The 16,278-nt window shown below is 37.3% G+C and overlaps 1 protein-coding gene across 3 annotated transcripts in view; it reads right to left on the bottom strand.

Annotated features, from left to right (window-relative positions):
• BABAM2 (BRISC and BRCA1 A complex member 2) overlaps positions 1 to 16,278 on the bottom strand; it is a 161,758-nt gene that overhangs the window by 27,245 nt on the left and 118,235 nt on the right. For all 3 annotated transcript variants that reach the window (XM_038132577.1, XM_038132575.1, XM_038132576.1), the window contains 3 exons: positions 10,990 to 11,089; positions 8,979 to 9,049; positions 7,190 to 7,272 (listed from right to left, as the gene is read on the bottom strand). In XM_038132577.1, the coding sequence (XP_037988505.1) occupies positions 7,190 to 7,272; positions 8,979 to 9,049; positions 10,990 to 11,089 (254 nt within the window). The remainder of the gene's footprint in view (positions 1 to 7,189; positions 7,273 to 8,978; positions 9,050 to 10,989; positions 11,090 to 16,278) is intronic.

Below are 16,278 nucleotides of genomic sequence, written 5' to 3'. Positions count from 1 at the left end.
TGACTCCAAAGAAATGGCATAATGGCCTTACAGGTAACTCCCTTCTCTAATTTCTGTAATCAAATCTATCTTAATTAACAAAAAGGCTTCTTATTACCAGCTTCAGGTACTTACTTATATTTTGTTTTATTTTTACTTCAAATTCTCAAAGATCTTCATGCCCTCCTCCTTCCGTTTCTATTTCCTTTTATTGTTTCTGCTGTTACAGTTTCTATAGTAACTTCTGGAAGTGCTGATGAGATTGATGTGACTAAAAGCTGTCTCTTCTACATCTGAATTGTCTGAAGCTTGAAACTTAAATACAGTTGCAGTTGTTATGGGTGTAAAAAGCAAGCCATGCCCTTTCTTGGCACAGACATGGATCACTGCAAAAAACACTCCTCTGCCTTCTGAGCAGAAATACGCTGATAGATGCTGAGAAGTTTTATGTTACTTTCCAACTGGACAGGAAGACTTCTAAATCATGTTTTTACCTGAAAAGCAGATGTGTGAAACCATTGTCTTCTCTCACCAATATTTTATTGCGATTATGAGGCTTGCAAATAAGTTTTTTTTTTTCTCTGTTTTAAATGCTTCCTGGGATTTGAAAGAAAACTATTTTACTTCACTCTCATCTGTGGTCAGTGTGACATTATCCTGCGGGTCAGGAGGACCCTCTGCTGCCACACCTGCTATCCTGTTCTTCCAACCTTTGCTTCTTGCAGGCTTGCAGCTTTCAAAAACCAAACCCAGTGTAATCCCATCTGGCCCACACAGCCAACTAAGCCGCTCCAGGTATTTTTAGCTGCCGTACAGGCCCACTGCATCTTCCCACTCCTGAACATCACAATTACCATTTTTACTCCTCAAGCCACCTTACACAGTACTAAAAGCTTATCCCTCTATTGCTTTTTGACCTAAAGAACTACTTTGTGGAACACACTCTTTTATGACATGCTTTCTAGACCACCAGCCATTTTTGGTGCATTTTGTGAACCACTATTTGAGGATGATGCAAGACAAACATCAGGATCACACCCCTAAGCTTCAGGGAGCAGACTTTGGCTGTTCAGGGATCTTGCTCCTCCCATGGAAGACCCCTATGGGATAATGGTCCTGGTGAGAAGATGGGTCCATGATGACCTCCTCCAAGCTCAAGAACAGTCTAGTCTAGTGAACAGAAAGGCAAGCACTACCAGCAGGAGGCCTACATGGATGAGCAAGGAACTGATAAAACTCAAGCATAAAAAAGAATCACAGGAGATGCGGACACTCCCTGAGCATGCAGAGACAGGAATGGGAATGTCAAAGCTGACCTAGAATTGAATCTGAATGTGAGTTAAGGACAACAAGATGGGCTGCTACAGGAACAGCAAAAGTATGACTAGGGAAAAGACAGCAGTGCTACTGAATGAGGCAGGGGAACTGCTGACAAAGGAGACAGAAAAGCAGCTTAAGCACTCCCTCCTTCTCCCATTGTGAAATTTATGCATCTTTGTGACCAGTTCCATCTCTAAACTAAGGTGTATTCCTTATTATTTCAAAATAAATTATATTTTTATTTCATAAAAGGTACTCAGCACTTGCTTCTATGTGCTATTGCTGTCACATATATATTCTTAAAAAAATAATTTGGTGACAAAGTGATTGTCATTGCATAAAAGGAGGAAAGAGAGGGAAGAATGATTCTGAAAATGTTTCTTATCTTGATGCAGATCTTATTTCTATAAATTTCTATCTCTAATAATCCTGTGGTGCTGTGTATCATCCTGTTTCTTTTCTGAAAGCATTACCTGGTATTGAACCCAGGACTCATCCATGAAACCTCTGCTCATCAACTCTTTCTGGACTGAAAACAAGATATTTGCTTTCTACTTGCTTTTATGAGCAATTTTGAACTTGGTGTATTTCACACCTTTAAAGCAGTTCTCATCTTAGAGAAAAACTATCCGTGAGTTACCAAAGCATGTAGACACAAACCAGACACGGACAAAGAAGAATAAGCACCACAACCTGTACTCAAGTCCTGCCCCTGTCAATTACTTTTTGTGACCTAATTATTTATTTTCAAAAATTGAGTGGATAAAATAGGATTATATCCTTTTTCCGTGACAGGTACCTTTTTTTGAGAATTTTTGTTATCTGTCATACACAGTTCACTTTTCTGAAAAGTGCAATTTTGTAAGAAGTTATTACAAAACCTTTCAGTCCATTTATTAAAGTGCTTGTAGCTGCTGGAAGAACATCAATTAATGTCTGCAGCAATACACTACAGTTTTAAAAGTGTGACAAACACATGTGTTTGCCAGAAATTAAAAAAGTAACATTCACAGCAAAATGACATTTTAAAATACCTGGCCAGTACACCCACATCAGGCCATCTCTAAGATTCTTATAAAGCTAAATTAGTATCACAACTGTTGCTTCCTCTTTGTTGCTGTCCATACAAAGTTTTATGAGCTTTCTGCTGTCCATTCTTCCTTTTTCTGAAAATTACAAATAGGAACCTACAACTAGCTTATCCTGAGCGATATGAAAACAAAATTAACCTAGACAAACAGAAAAAGAGGAAAAGAAAACTTCTTTTCAGATTCACTTGCATCCATTATGAATACCTATATTAAAAAAGTCTCATTTGGCTCACATACAAGTAAATAGCTAAGGTAGAATCAAAGGAACAAAATGTTTAAAGCACTCTTAATGTCAAAAATAAAATGACCAGCTTTCAATAAAATTTTCAAACTAAATCTACTCGACAGTATCCCTTAGAAAAAAAAGGAGAAAAATACACCATGGAGAAAAATGATCAGCAAAAGACTCATTATTTTCCAAATGCTCCAATGCAGTCCTGTGATTAGCCCCTGCCTAAGCCCATGCCTAGTTTAGTGCAGAACCGTGTACCTGTGACTCAGGCTACTTTTCCATCACACTGCCTGTCCACAGCACTGCAGTGTACCTGCAGTTTTCACTGACTTCAGTAAGCAAGAGACACTTCACTACACAGGAGATGGTCCAGAGAATGCTTTGCTCTGGGTGACTGAAACAATGTACAAAGTTTTGAAGAGACCTGGTCAGTTCAGGGTATATCTTGCTGTAGGCAGAACATGCTTTCAGAAACTCTCAAGGCCAGATTCAAAGAAATACATGAAACCAACTGAAAGTACTGAGTCAGAGCAGAAGAACACCAAAAAGAAAGACACTTATTCCCAAGCGTAAGATCCAAATTCGATTTTCTCTAGCCACTTTTACATCACTGGGCCTTTGTTAATCTACAGTTTCTCATTTAGGAATGAAATGACAGTCTTATACAATATTTACAGGTTGTTTTGATCAGCATTGAACTTCTCATTCTAGACTCCTGAAACATTTTTTTTTTTATGCTTGGCATTTTTGCTGAACTATTCTGCTTTCCTGAGATGACCAGAAACCACCTTGTTATTCACATGGCCATGTTCTCTTTTACTTTCTTTAGTTTTCAGAGTCATAAATTCCCATTTTCATTTAAGGAACAATGAGAAGAATAAAATAACAGTACTATATAAGAAAGTTAAAACACCTCATTAGATAAAAACTCACAGAAACAATCTAATGCAAATATTCCACTCAATACTTGGCCTATTTTTTAGGACATGGCTCAGGCAGAGAAGGTTTTTTTCTCATAACATTTTTTTGGAAAGATTGAAAAATGTGTGCAGACAGCAATACTCAAACAAGAATGCATCAGAAGCTGGTCTTGGTAACATCCACCAAAACCCCCTAAATCCAGAAGCAGGTGCCTACCCAAAGCCTGACACTCATAAGGTACAGTCTTCCTTTAGCCAGCTAATGCTTTAGGTCCCTTGCTTGCTTGCTACTCTCTTGTTTCAAAATTTTCTTTTTGCTGGGATGCTACCAGAGACAACCACCTAACTGCACAGACAAGTTAAAGATTAGAAAAAGCTACTTTCATTGGCATTCCCCATAGAAAGAATGATCATCAATAAACTCAAGCTTTTACATGACCAGCTCTTTGGAACTCCTGGGTCAGTGGCATTATCCACACAGAAACTGAAATGCCTTACAGTCAGCCAAGGTCATTTCCAGCAAATGTTCCCAACCAACTTCACCTTGACTGAGATCCCAAACAAACTGGAAATATAAATGCTGGCACCCTTCAACATTCTCCACCCCCTAAAATATTGTTCAGTGAAACAAACCCTTTTTAGTTTAATGTTTTTCCTTTTCAAGGCATCTTAAACAACTACTATCACAAGCAGTGTTCCATTTGCTACTGCATACTGGTCCAGCTTCTGTCCAGCTCTTTAGTGCTGATAACCTAAACATGTTGCAAGATAAAAATTAATCTTTGAAAAGCCCAAATAGAGGTTGCTTCAGAGTTCTACTCTAGTGTTTATAACAATAATGCTACTTAATTCTTAATTATAAACAGATAATGTAACTTGTGTCTTCATCTAATATTGATTGGTTATTGCATCTACGGCTGGACTTGATCTTAAAGGTCTTGTCCAGCCTAAATGATACTATAATTTATATATGGTATAAATACATAAACTGTATACAAGAACAAGAATACAAGGAAATATCTGTCTCCAAAAACTAATCATAGCTGATTTATAAACATGAAGAGAAAGTCTATTGAAAAGTGAGCAGTCTACTGAAGTTCACTTACAAAGCTTCCTACTGTGACTTATAAACATTATCAGTATCAAAAGCAATAAGCCTGATTAACGATTTCCTTTCCCATGTGATGCATGAACTTCTCTAAATGTTTATTTCTTCTGTCTTATATTTGAAAGCACTTGATTAATTCTTAAAACGAAACCACTAAAGAAACAGTTCCTTTGACTGGTCTTTGATCTACTTTAATAACTCCAGCAGCTTCATTAGTCCAGTGATTAGGTTTGCAGCTAGGTAGCTCCTTGGTCTTTTAAGGTAGAATGTGTAGACTCTGGTCTTCTGGTCTTCATTCTATAACTACAGCACCAGTCTTTGTCTTTTTTAGCACATGAAGTTGTTCTAAGGTTATTTGGCTTCAGCAATTCAGAACTATTCTTCTGTTTCTCTCCTCTTTAACCCACTTTACTCAATAAAACTATTCTGAATAATTTCAACTTACTTCTAATGTTTTTTGCTTCCTAGTGTCCAAACAAGTTGGTAACTCTCAATGCAAACAGTTGCAAAACAATGCCAAACTTATTTTGGAAATCTCTGATCCATCTTCTAAAGGAAATATGACTCATGTTAGTGTTTTATAAATCTCACCTAAACCGCAAGCTCAAACCTAAAATTTTAACCAAAATTTAGATGCCAATAAAATGTACTATGGTGCCTTTCATTTGATATGCCACAGTGCTTGCTGTATACTGACCTATTCACTCTCCTCTGAATACTTTATCTGCATACTATAGTGAATATATAAAGTAGAACAGTTTTCAACTTATTGCTATCTCTCCCAGACATTTTATTAGACACTTGCTAAATATTCAACCATAATATACATAGTTATGCCAGTGGTTAGGAGATGAAAGCCTACATTACTTCACTCAGGAAATGAAGTGCAGGTTTCGGTCCTTTCATTGCAATATCCTTCAGTGCATGGACCAGAAACGCTTTTGCACTGAATTGTTCAACAAGTGAGTGATGCAATGGCTTATACAGCTAAGCCACTGTATGGTTTCTAAGGCCACAGGGTTAATACATAGTGATAAACTATTCAGTTATAATTGTAGCTTTCAGGCCAGTTTAATTGAATACCATGAATATTATACAGTTAAAACTCACTCTGTTATTTAGCAGAAACTTGAATTTGGATTCCTCTGAAATCTAAGTGATTCAATATGTATTAAGGTATATTATCTCACAGCACAAATCAAATCCACAGGAATTTTAACATTGGTTAAATTAACCCAAATATGTTGGGGAGTAAGAAAGGTGGGAAATCTTCAGGAAGGCTGTACATAAAGAGGCGTCGTCTCATAGAAGACAATTGTCCAGTGACCAGTTCTCCATTGTAGTTGAAATGTAAGTAAAGATTTAATGAGGATAATTTTCCCAAAGGTATCACTTCAATTCTATTTTTCCCCCAAAATAAATTATAATAACATGATGGAAGAGCTTTAATTTCAGGTTTGAGTTTTCTAAGATCATTAATGATTCTTAGGATCATTAGTATGTGGTAGCGTAATCTTAGGGCATGGAAGGAAAGGGATTAGTGAGACCATTTTTTATGATCTGCAATACAACACAGGGTGAAGGACTTCTCTGAACAACGGCAATCCTGACTGCCTGCATTAAAAACTCTGGGACAAATTTCTATGACATCTCATCAAGACAGCATGAGTCTTCCACATGAAAAGCTAGCCCACAAGAAAAAATTATGTAATATGAAAGACTCCAGTACTAGAATACTATCAAACACCAGTGCTGCAGCTGTCCACATTGCAGTGTAATAATTTTAAACATAAATAAGAAGTATAACAATCAAATCCAAAGAGTTACATGACTGAATTTCCCCAGATCAAAGTATCTTTGATACCTGTGAATTTCACCTTACCACAAGGAAAAACAGAAATTGAAACTTAAGGTTATATGTAAAAGGCAGTATCAAAGCCACATTTACTAATTTCCACATGGAGTAACTCCTACACGCTTAAATTAAAAATGTGTTTTTGATAGTAACACAATCTTCACATAAAGATTTTCAACAACAGCAAACCTAGCTATGTTGTTAGGACAGTTTTGCCTACACAGTTTCAGTCTAGGAATAAGTTTTGGATCCTAATGACAATATGCTGTTTTTTCTTATGTGATATATTTTCTCTACATAAAGGGTCTTTACAGTTGTTATCAATGCATTAATTCCTGACAGCTACAGATGATTTTAGGTATTCCTGGGTTGAGTCATCATCACTAACACTTTCAAAAAGCTAAGTTATAACAGTGAACTCAATCTTGAGTCAAATTACCAGAAAACTTTCCCAAGACCCTTTTGACATTCTGTAAAGCCAACATTTCACTATTGGTGTGCATCTTCTCCCCTTCTCTAGATACAACTGAGATTTTGTGTTTTCTAAGTCACATCAAAAATAGATTAAGCACTGGATAAAAATAGCTAAAACTTTAAAATTGTTTCCTGTAATTGTACATTTTCCCTTTTGAACTTGTATCTTCAGAGGATAGACATTTATGCCTGAGGCAAAGTGTTACTCACTGTGAACAAGGAAGCAAAAATCTTTCCACATCAGCAACAGAGTAAGCTTTGTGAATCCTTCTGCATCATATTCCACCACACCACTATCAACAAAAACACAACCAAAAAATGAGTACAGTTTTTACCTTCAAATACTGGACGATGAATATGTAAATTTTGTCATATGGGGATTGCTATTTTTGTTTGTTTGCTCAGAATCTTCCAGGAAGGATTTGCTTTTTTTATTAACAGTTACAATTTTCTAGCTAATTGTAAATTAGATTAAACTTTTAATCTCAATAATTGTCTTAATTATGCTGTGGTATTGGAGGTCGTTACCCAAAGAAAGGCCATTTTCAGTTTAAAATACACTTTTGAATGAAAGGAGACCTGCCACCACATCTGCAGTCCTAAATTGATAAAAACTGTAGACACACAAATTCCTGTACCTTACTCAAATAAAGATTATTTTTCATTTCTGTAGTGAGTGAGAGGGTAAAACTGAAAATAAGCACAGGCTGAGAAGAGTTTGAATTTGAAAATTTGGAAGGGTATATATAAAAAATACAAAACATGAGATAATAACAAAAAATTCCATATGGAATACTTTTTTGATAGATGGATTAGAAGTTTCAACCATCAGAAGCTGGTATTCTCTGTCTGAAGCAGTATCAGAACTCATGAACCACAATGGAGATGTCATATAGTCATAGGAACATGTGGCCACTTCTATAATAGTTTTCTCAGAAGAAAATGAAATGTCTTTATAAAGATTAAGCTGACTGTTTATGCATATGTTCAGTTGAAGTTATTGTTATCTATTTATCATTGTATTAAATTTGGGTGCAGGCTAGAAGCCATCAGTTTTCCTAACCTCACTTGAGAGACCTGAGATCTGAAGGGCTCCTGAATATCCATGTCATTTGCATCACCCCTTGGAAGCAGAAACCCCTCATCACAATTAACTAAAGGCTTGGGCTCCGGCTCAGTTTAGGCAGGAAACCAAAGTGCAACCCTTCACAGTGCCACAGAACCCCTGACTAATTGATTTGTGAAGTGAATGTGTCATCATGCTTGGTCATGGACCTTGCATCTGCAGGAACGCAACACGACGCAAGAGTTCTCTTCTCTTCTCTTCTCTTCTCTTCTCTTCTCTTCTCTTCTCTTCTCTTCTCTTCTCTTCTCTTCTCTTCTCTTCTCTTCTCTTCTCTTCTCTTCTCTTCTCTTCTCTTCTCTTCTCTTCTCTTCTCTTTTCTCCTCTCCTCTCCTCTCCTCTCCTCTCCTCTCCTCTCCTCTCCTCTCCTCTCCTCTCCTCTCCTCTCCTCTCCTCTCCTCTCCTCTCCTCTCCTCTCCTCTCCTCTCCTCTCTTCCACAAAATACTGGTTGTTGGTGGAACAGCTGGTCTCCCAGCCCTGCCTTTACACTGAGCAGGGGTTTCTGGCTCTTGCAAGGCTTGGAATCACACCTGCTTCCCCATTTTCTCACCTCAGTCACTGCCTGTTAGTATAAAACCCCTTGAAGTATTTATTCAGAAATTAACATACTTCTTCTGCATAAGGAAAATCCCTACTGTCCCTTTCCCATCATCACCTATTTTCTAGAAAAATCAGACTGGCCACTGACACAGAAGTGAAATAATACTGAAGTACATTCCAGTATTGCTACAGAGAGACAATCTGTACATATCATTCTGTGAAAAATGACTAGATTTCATCTCATCCAGTGGACAGCAGCCACACAACCACAAACCATATGCAGAAAATGAGTTTCCCCCACACTACAGAAAAATATGCATCAGAAGAAAACTTACGTTCCAAAGTGACTCAGGAAAGCTGCAATGTACTCTCTTCTCTTATGGTATCCCTGAATAACATATTGTACCTTAAAAAAGAAAGAAAATAAATCCAGAGCTATAAAAAGATTAAAAAACTCAAAGCCCAGTTTGTCATATATTTCTTGTTAAGGAAAATTTATGTTTGACATGGTAGAATTTCTGAATCCTACATTTCGCATGATTTCCCTAAAGAATCCTAAAAATGTCTTTAAAACAAATTCTGGATCTTGCATACAGAATATCTTGTAAAGAAATCTCTTCAATCATGTCTAAGTGAAACTTAAGTCTGTCACAATAGACTGAAGCACTGTTTAACTGCAGGAGACAAAGACTGAAAGAAAGAAATGCTCATCCTTGCCTTACTGAAGTTTGAGTAGAAATCTGTGATAGGCAAATCAGTTATCTGAACTGACAGTAAGCTAAGTGTCAAAATAACATTCTGGTTATAGAAGAGAAGAAAAAATTAAATTTCTTGCACAACTGATCTTGAGTGTTTTGTGAAGACTGCACCTCCAACAAAATCTTCTGAACACTGAGCTCTTTCACTGGTTTCATGCTGACTCAGGGAGCCACCTACTCAACAGCGAGCATCAGTTTCTGAGGCACTATGGGTTTTGAAAGACTTCCATCCTGGCACAAAAAGCCAACAATGCTAAATTTGGAGACTTAAGGCAAAATTCTCCTCACACCATGTATGTTTTCTTGTTGAATTGGATGGCATCACTTAAGAGAACAGGGTGAGCAGGGTTTGACCCATAACAAAACCAATGCATGTGTCACCAGGCTGCAAGGACATCTGGTTTACAACTGGTGACTTAGAAGTACTTATGGTATGGTTCTATATGTGATTCCCTGCGTAACTTCCTTTGCTTTCCAGAACAAAAACTAGCCTTTTAAGAACCTTTTCTCCCTCACTGAAAAGAGCAGGAAGAGTATTTTCTTGGCTATGGCAATACTAGAATTCCTTGGCTGGCAAATGCTTTCCTAAAATTACTGAAAAAGTCTTGGTACAACCATTGCTGAGAACTGTCTTGTATAACTTAAATTCTATTTATAAACTCAAACATTGTATTTTATAAAACAGCAAGATTATTTTGAAGGCTTTGTGTAGGATCTGAAATGTTATTCTGGGAAGAGGAAAACATACGAAAAGTTTGCTTAAGTGACTTTGTTTAAGAAAGGATAAAAACAGCCCGGTGTGCCTGCAGATTTTAGAAAGAGAAAGTAATTTTAACAGAAAACCACAACAAAAACAACTCTAATGATAGATTCCAACATAATTATGGAAACACATTCTGAAGAAACTTTTTCTAAAAGATAAAATTATTCTCTTCATTTAGACAATTGAAGGTAAGTATAATATACAAATAGGAAGTCTGTAATAGGTAAATTTCTAAATGTTGACCCCTAAGCCTTCTTTTGAAAATTATACTTAAATAATGGAGGAACTTTCAAAATACTATAATCGTTCTTTTTTTGTTTAAACAGTAAGCTAACTGGAACACAACCTTTTCAGTAACCTTAAGTAGCTCTTACTGCATAAACATCCAAAGAAACTGCTGATTCAGTTCATCTGGAGGAAACATCTGAGAAGAAAAATCACGGAAAGTACTCAAAACCTACAATAACGACTGGGGTATCAGAACTTGCAACTAGAACAATAATATGCAAACTACACATCTCTATTTACTAAAAACCAGTATACTGCAGTATTGTAGAATACAATAACATGTTATCCTAAATCATAACACGTCGCAGTAAGAAAAAAACTGCTCCAGGATCTGATCCCAAACTCACTCATTTACCTAAAGGAGTCATTCTATTCAATATCGTGCTTAGGCACTCAGCTCTTACCAAGAAGGTACTCCCTGAGTAGTTCAGCCTAAGTATGCCTTGCTTTGCATACCTGGCAGAAGAATAATGATGTCTGTGGAAATGCAGTACAGTGCATAAGGGAAAGGAAAACTGATTGTCTGCAGCAGCTTACCTTGTTTGTTAGCAGCTGGCATACTTGGGGTACATAGTCGATGAGACAACCTCCACCAGGAAAGGCTGGGATGTGAAGGGCAGATGATCCTCCAAGTGCACTAGAAAAATAAGTTAATTTAAGAATACATTACATGTACAGTCCCTGGGATTTGAAAATTATTTCTGCACAGTCCTCTCTCCCGATTCTTGAAGTCAGATGACCAAGAGGAAGCGTATTTTATGCTGTGGTGATAATAAAAAGTATTAAGTGATGCCATCTATAAAAACAGGTTAATACCATGACCCACTGTAAATTAACCGCTTAAATCAAGAGTATCACTAACGCAAAACATTCTCTCGGAAATAGCTTTTTCATTGTGAACAGTTCTGTTTCTTAGCCCTCATCTGTAAGATGTGGAAAACTGTAGTTCAGATATCTTGTTAGTGGGGGAGGAGAGAACCTGAAGTCCTCAGCTATTACAAAACCCACCTTCAGTCAAACCAGCTAAGAATAATCAAAATAATTGGGACTGAGGAGTCACAGATGGCCAGATGCAAATATCAATCACATCATCGACTCCAGTTTTGGACTTCCCAATAGAACACTGATGTTAACCTACTAAATCAAGGGGGCAGTGAGCCACAAAGATTATCAGGTACATGATGATCTAAGGAGGATGCTGAAAGAAATGGGTTTGTTCAGTCTTCAGAGAACACTTCAGAGGGGGGATACTGAGGAGGGAAGTTGAAGGCATATTGATGCCTTCAATTATCTAATGGAAAATTATAGAGATGCTGGAGTCAGAGGCTTCTTTGAAGTGGGGCTCAGTGGTGCTATGTCCTCAGAGGTGCTCAAAGCTCAGCTGAACAACAGGGGCCATGAGCTGGCCCTGCTCTGAGGAGTGGCTTGGCCAGATAAGCTCCTTCTTGCTAATCTACATTGGTTTATGATTACAGTCTATGATTCTATGATTTTGTTCATTCCCAGTAGGAAATGACAAAAACAAGGATATTAATTCTGTCTGTGCACATACTGGACATCTGAACGGAAGGAATTCACAGAAATAAGGTAACTTCAGAGATGTATTTAGGCAGCTTAACCATTTGCCTCTATCAAAGGACAGAAGACTGAAGCACACCTGCTATTACTCAGGATAATGGTTTCTTTGGTGTGGAAAGATCTAACACTTATTTAAATCAGGCTGTATAAGGCAACGACTAGGTAAAGTCCATGCTACTTCCTTCTAGCAGCACTGACCTAAATCTTTCTTTATAGGCCCTTACCAAATCAAAATTTGCATTACACACTGTGGATTACATCATTCACTAACCATCCAGAAGCAACTTGGACACCATAAAAATGCTTCAAAAGCTAAGTTACTTTGGGTGGCCTCCTGTTTACATGCTGTTTCCATGACAAATTAAACGGGCTAGAAAAAAAGGTTCTTCTCTGTAAAACAAGTCTCTTACTCCCCAAGAGGATCTGGCCTCTTATTTTCCTCAGTACTTGATAAGAAACCACTTTGGTAGGTATAAAGGTCTACAGTCATGCATCCCTTTGAAGGAACAGAGCCTACATAAATCAAAAAAATCCCAAACTCATAATGAGGTATATGGAAATCTGCTACTCAGGCAAAACAGTCTGGGTTTAGCAGACTGTTCACCACATGGAACAGTTCTGCAGGTCTGGATTTTGCATATGCAATGATGAAAAAAAAAAAGCCCTGAGTACACCACAGCTACATAAAAAACAAACAAACTTTTCCAGCAGAAGTAAGACTTGAATGGGATTTTTTTTTAAACAGAATTCAGTTTCCTTGCTGCTACCCCCTTACTAAAATTATTCACACAAGAATATAATTTTGCAACTTGTGGATGGTTTAAAGCACTGAAGTATGACTAAGATGATTAGAAAGTTGGAACATTTCTGAAACAGTATGTTCTTACAAAATTGCAAGTATAGCGGGTCCACCAATCTGTAACACTGGAAAATGGAAAACTTGACCTCCTGGTATGTTAGAAGTGGGTTGTGAACCTTACTTTAGGACACTGATTTCCAGTTTATTAAACTCCTTACATATTATGTAAATATATCCATAAAAGCCTCCAATCTTATACACAGAGCAACTGGTACTGTCCACTTTGCATCCTGCCTTGCCTTATTTGACACCAAGTCCATGTTCCCTTGCAGCATGGACATAGCACTGGAGATGCTCAGACGACTACAACAGGAATTACTGGCTTCTCTCCCAGTTACAATAGCAAGTATGAAACTAGAAGTCATCTCTAACAGACTACACATGCAAAAAAAAAAAACTTTCACTCCTATATCATCAGCTTACAGTACATCTTCTAGACTGAATTATTATGATTTGTGAGTAAGGGTTTCCCATTTTACCTGTATCCATCTCTTGAAAGTAGCCATCCCGTAAAAATGTGTTGTCATAAATGGAAATCCAGCCCTTCTCAAATGAAAAACAGACTGCTAAAAGGTGTGGTTTCTGAGAAAGAGGTCCCTCCACAGAAAGAAGGCTGGAGTTCCTAGTATAATTATCCTCTGAAAACAGAATAAAGCTGTACCATATGTAATTTATATTCTGCAGAAATAATTACAGGTAGGGAAAATTAAGAGTGGACAGGCATCTTTGTTCCCTCTATTGGGTCAGAGAATCTGCTTATTAAATATTTTAATAAAATACTGCATTTGCACAGGACCTTGCCTCTGACCATCTCAAAACTGTCCATAAACATTTAGCAATTAAGATTCATCTGCCTCATTAAACTGATATTTACCTTTTATTTTTAAACATGTAAAGAAACTATTGCTCAAAGTTTGATTTGACTATGCTGTACTACAATGTCTGCCATGTTAAAGGAATACATTTGCTGTACCTCACAACCCTGAGACCAGGCAAGAGGATCTAATAATTCATTTGACTTATAATAAACCTACAACTGAAGAAAGAAGAGACTTCCACAATGCCAAAGAAAAACCTGTAAAGGATGCAAAATGGAGACAACTGGGCAAAGGAATGTCACCATGTGGCTCAATATCTAAAGGCTGCTTTTTGAGGTACTTCACCATCCAATCAAAAGAAAAAGTGTCAAACAAAGTGATATAAGAAGCCTTTTATAGTGAAGGACATTCCATTTGGCAAAGTATTTCACCAGCGCAAGCTAAAGATTGCTGCGTGTCAAATCTGCTTTCCAGATAGTTGGGCCTCTTGGAGCATAGATCTTAAACACTTCTCAGTGCAATCAAGCTTTCCTTCTCAGTATCAGTACTACACACCCTTTAAAAAAACCCCCCACGTTCATTTTATCACAACAACAAAAAAATGTTAAACAAAAAGCATCAAGAGATATGATGAGGAAGCACAGACAATTGCTCCCCAACAGCTGCCAGAGTAAGGCTAGTTTCAGTACAATCAATTGAATTGTGTTTGATTTCTACACTGTTTTTTCCAATAAACTGCTACTTTTTAAAGGCTAGAATTCTAACAGTCTGGTATTTTCTGTAATTTTAACAATTCATGAAGCAACAGTCTTAGTGGATGCTATTGCAATTCGACTAGTACCAGATGAAGAATAAATACATGGTAGATCTACCTGTCTCAGAGATAAGATTGTACAAACATGCTGGAACAAAGACCTGCTGGCCTCAGAATTTCATCTGCTTGCTATTTCTCTAAGCCTACTCAGCTGTGCAAACCAACTTCACACATCTCATTTTAAGACAGAGCAGAGACTCCTTTGCAGCAAGGTCCTGTCCTCCTGGACTTCCAGAATCAGTTACAATGTGGTTCTGATCCATGGTCTGTGAATTAAATTGCATTTTGTGAGGAACTCACTACTGAATTCAACTAGTGCAGAAGTCAGCCTGCATTAACAGAAGTTTTGTTCTGTGACATGCTGAAATACAAGTTCAGAAAGCGTAGCTAGAGTATGTTTACATTTCTGCTCTTGACTGGTGCATTCTAAGTGACTTGCTCTGTCTGTCTCTCAATGGATCTATTTATTCAGGCCAATATACAAAATGCAAAATTCTTCCACATTTTTTGGTAACTTATAATTAATTAAAATGTCTTTCTCAAGAAATCATCCTCAATAAATGGCTTAGCATTAATTCACAAGCTTAGAGAAGTGACTGTTTTTGTTCTCGAGTATTTACAGGTAAAGAACCAGTTATTTGCCCATCACTTCATTAAAGAAGGGCACTTCCAAGTTTCAGCCTCAGAAGACTGAGTGCTTTAGCAGGGCACACTTACAGGCATATAGACAGATGTTCTTACTCCTATCCCTACCCCTGTCCCTACAGCTCTTGGGCCTGCCTAGTTCCCCTAAACTCCTTCATTTGCACTGCCTCTTCCCTGCAATTCATTTTGCTTCCCTCTTTCTCCAAAGAGAAAAAAATGCAGGTTTCTCTAGATTGCTGGGAAACTTTTGAGCTAAATCTGAAAAATGAGTATTATTTCAGACCAGCCTCTACATCACAGTTTGAAGAGTTAAGTGCTAACACAGGTTATGCTACTACAGCTAAGGACTTGTGCACACATAATACAGTTTATATTTTGTTCTCCCCCCTTACCTATTCCCATTCCCCATTTCAAAAATTGCATAAGCTTTTCTGTGAAACAAATACCACAAAGAAAAGAACATCAACAGAAAAGTGATACTCTTAAAAGTATACCTTACTTGAAAATGTGTATTTGGGTGAGGAGGTTCAGAACTGTTCATCCTGAATACAGTGTGAAATAGCATTAAACAGCTTTATACCAAAAGAAATGGTACATAATATTGACTCAATATTTCTAACTCAAATATATTCTTTCTGCAAAATACATAGAAAACAGGGAAAAGACAAGTTCAATGATTGTGAATGATGGAGTTATAGATTTGTTTAATTTTGAAAATGTAAACAATTAAAAAACTTGCCTCTGAGTGGAAAGACCTTTTATATGGGTTTAAAGTAATTACGAGCTTTTCTGTCAGGGTGGCCACTGTTTAAGCATTGTCAAATCTATGTAGCAGTGATGGAAAGTAGACTTTAGACTCTTTAGACTACAGCCCTTTATTTCACCGAGATTGGTAAAATTACCTTTTTAACTCTCTGTAATACCAGCTGTATTTTGAAACTGAAGCACACTGCAGACAGACATGAGCATTTAAAGGGTTTATTACTCATGATGGCTATATCCAAGAGTAGCCTCAAGCATGTGGAAAGAAATTCCCTTCTTTTTGCTCTTTTTTCCTATTTTGAGAGGCATGTTCAGGGCTTTGATCTCCTTCCCTGTTCTCTTTGTCTTTT

This window comes from Motacilla alba, chromosome 3 (genome assembly GCF_015832195.1).
Source record: "Motacilla alba alba isolate MOTALB_02 chromosome 3, Motacilla_alba_V1.0_pri, whole genome shotgun sequence".
Taxonomy (NCBI): domain Eukaryota; kingdom Metazoa; phylum Chordata; class Aves; order Passeriformes; family Motacillidae; genus Motacilla; species Motacilla alba.
This window is presented reverse-complemented; position numbering and strand designations above follow the sequence as displayed.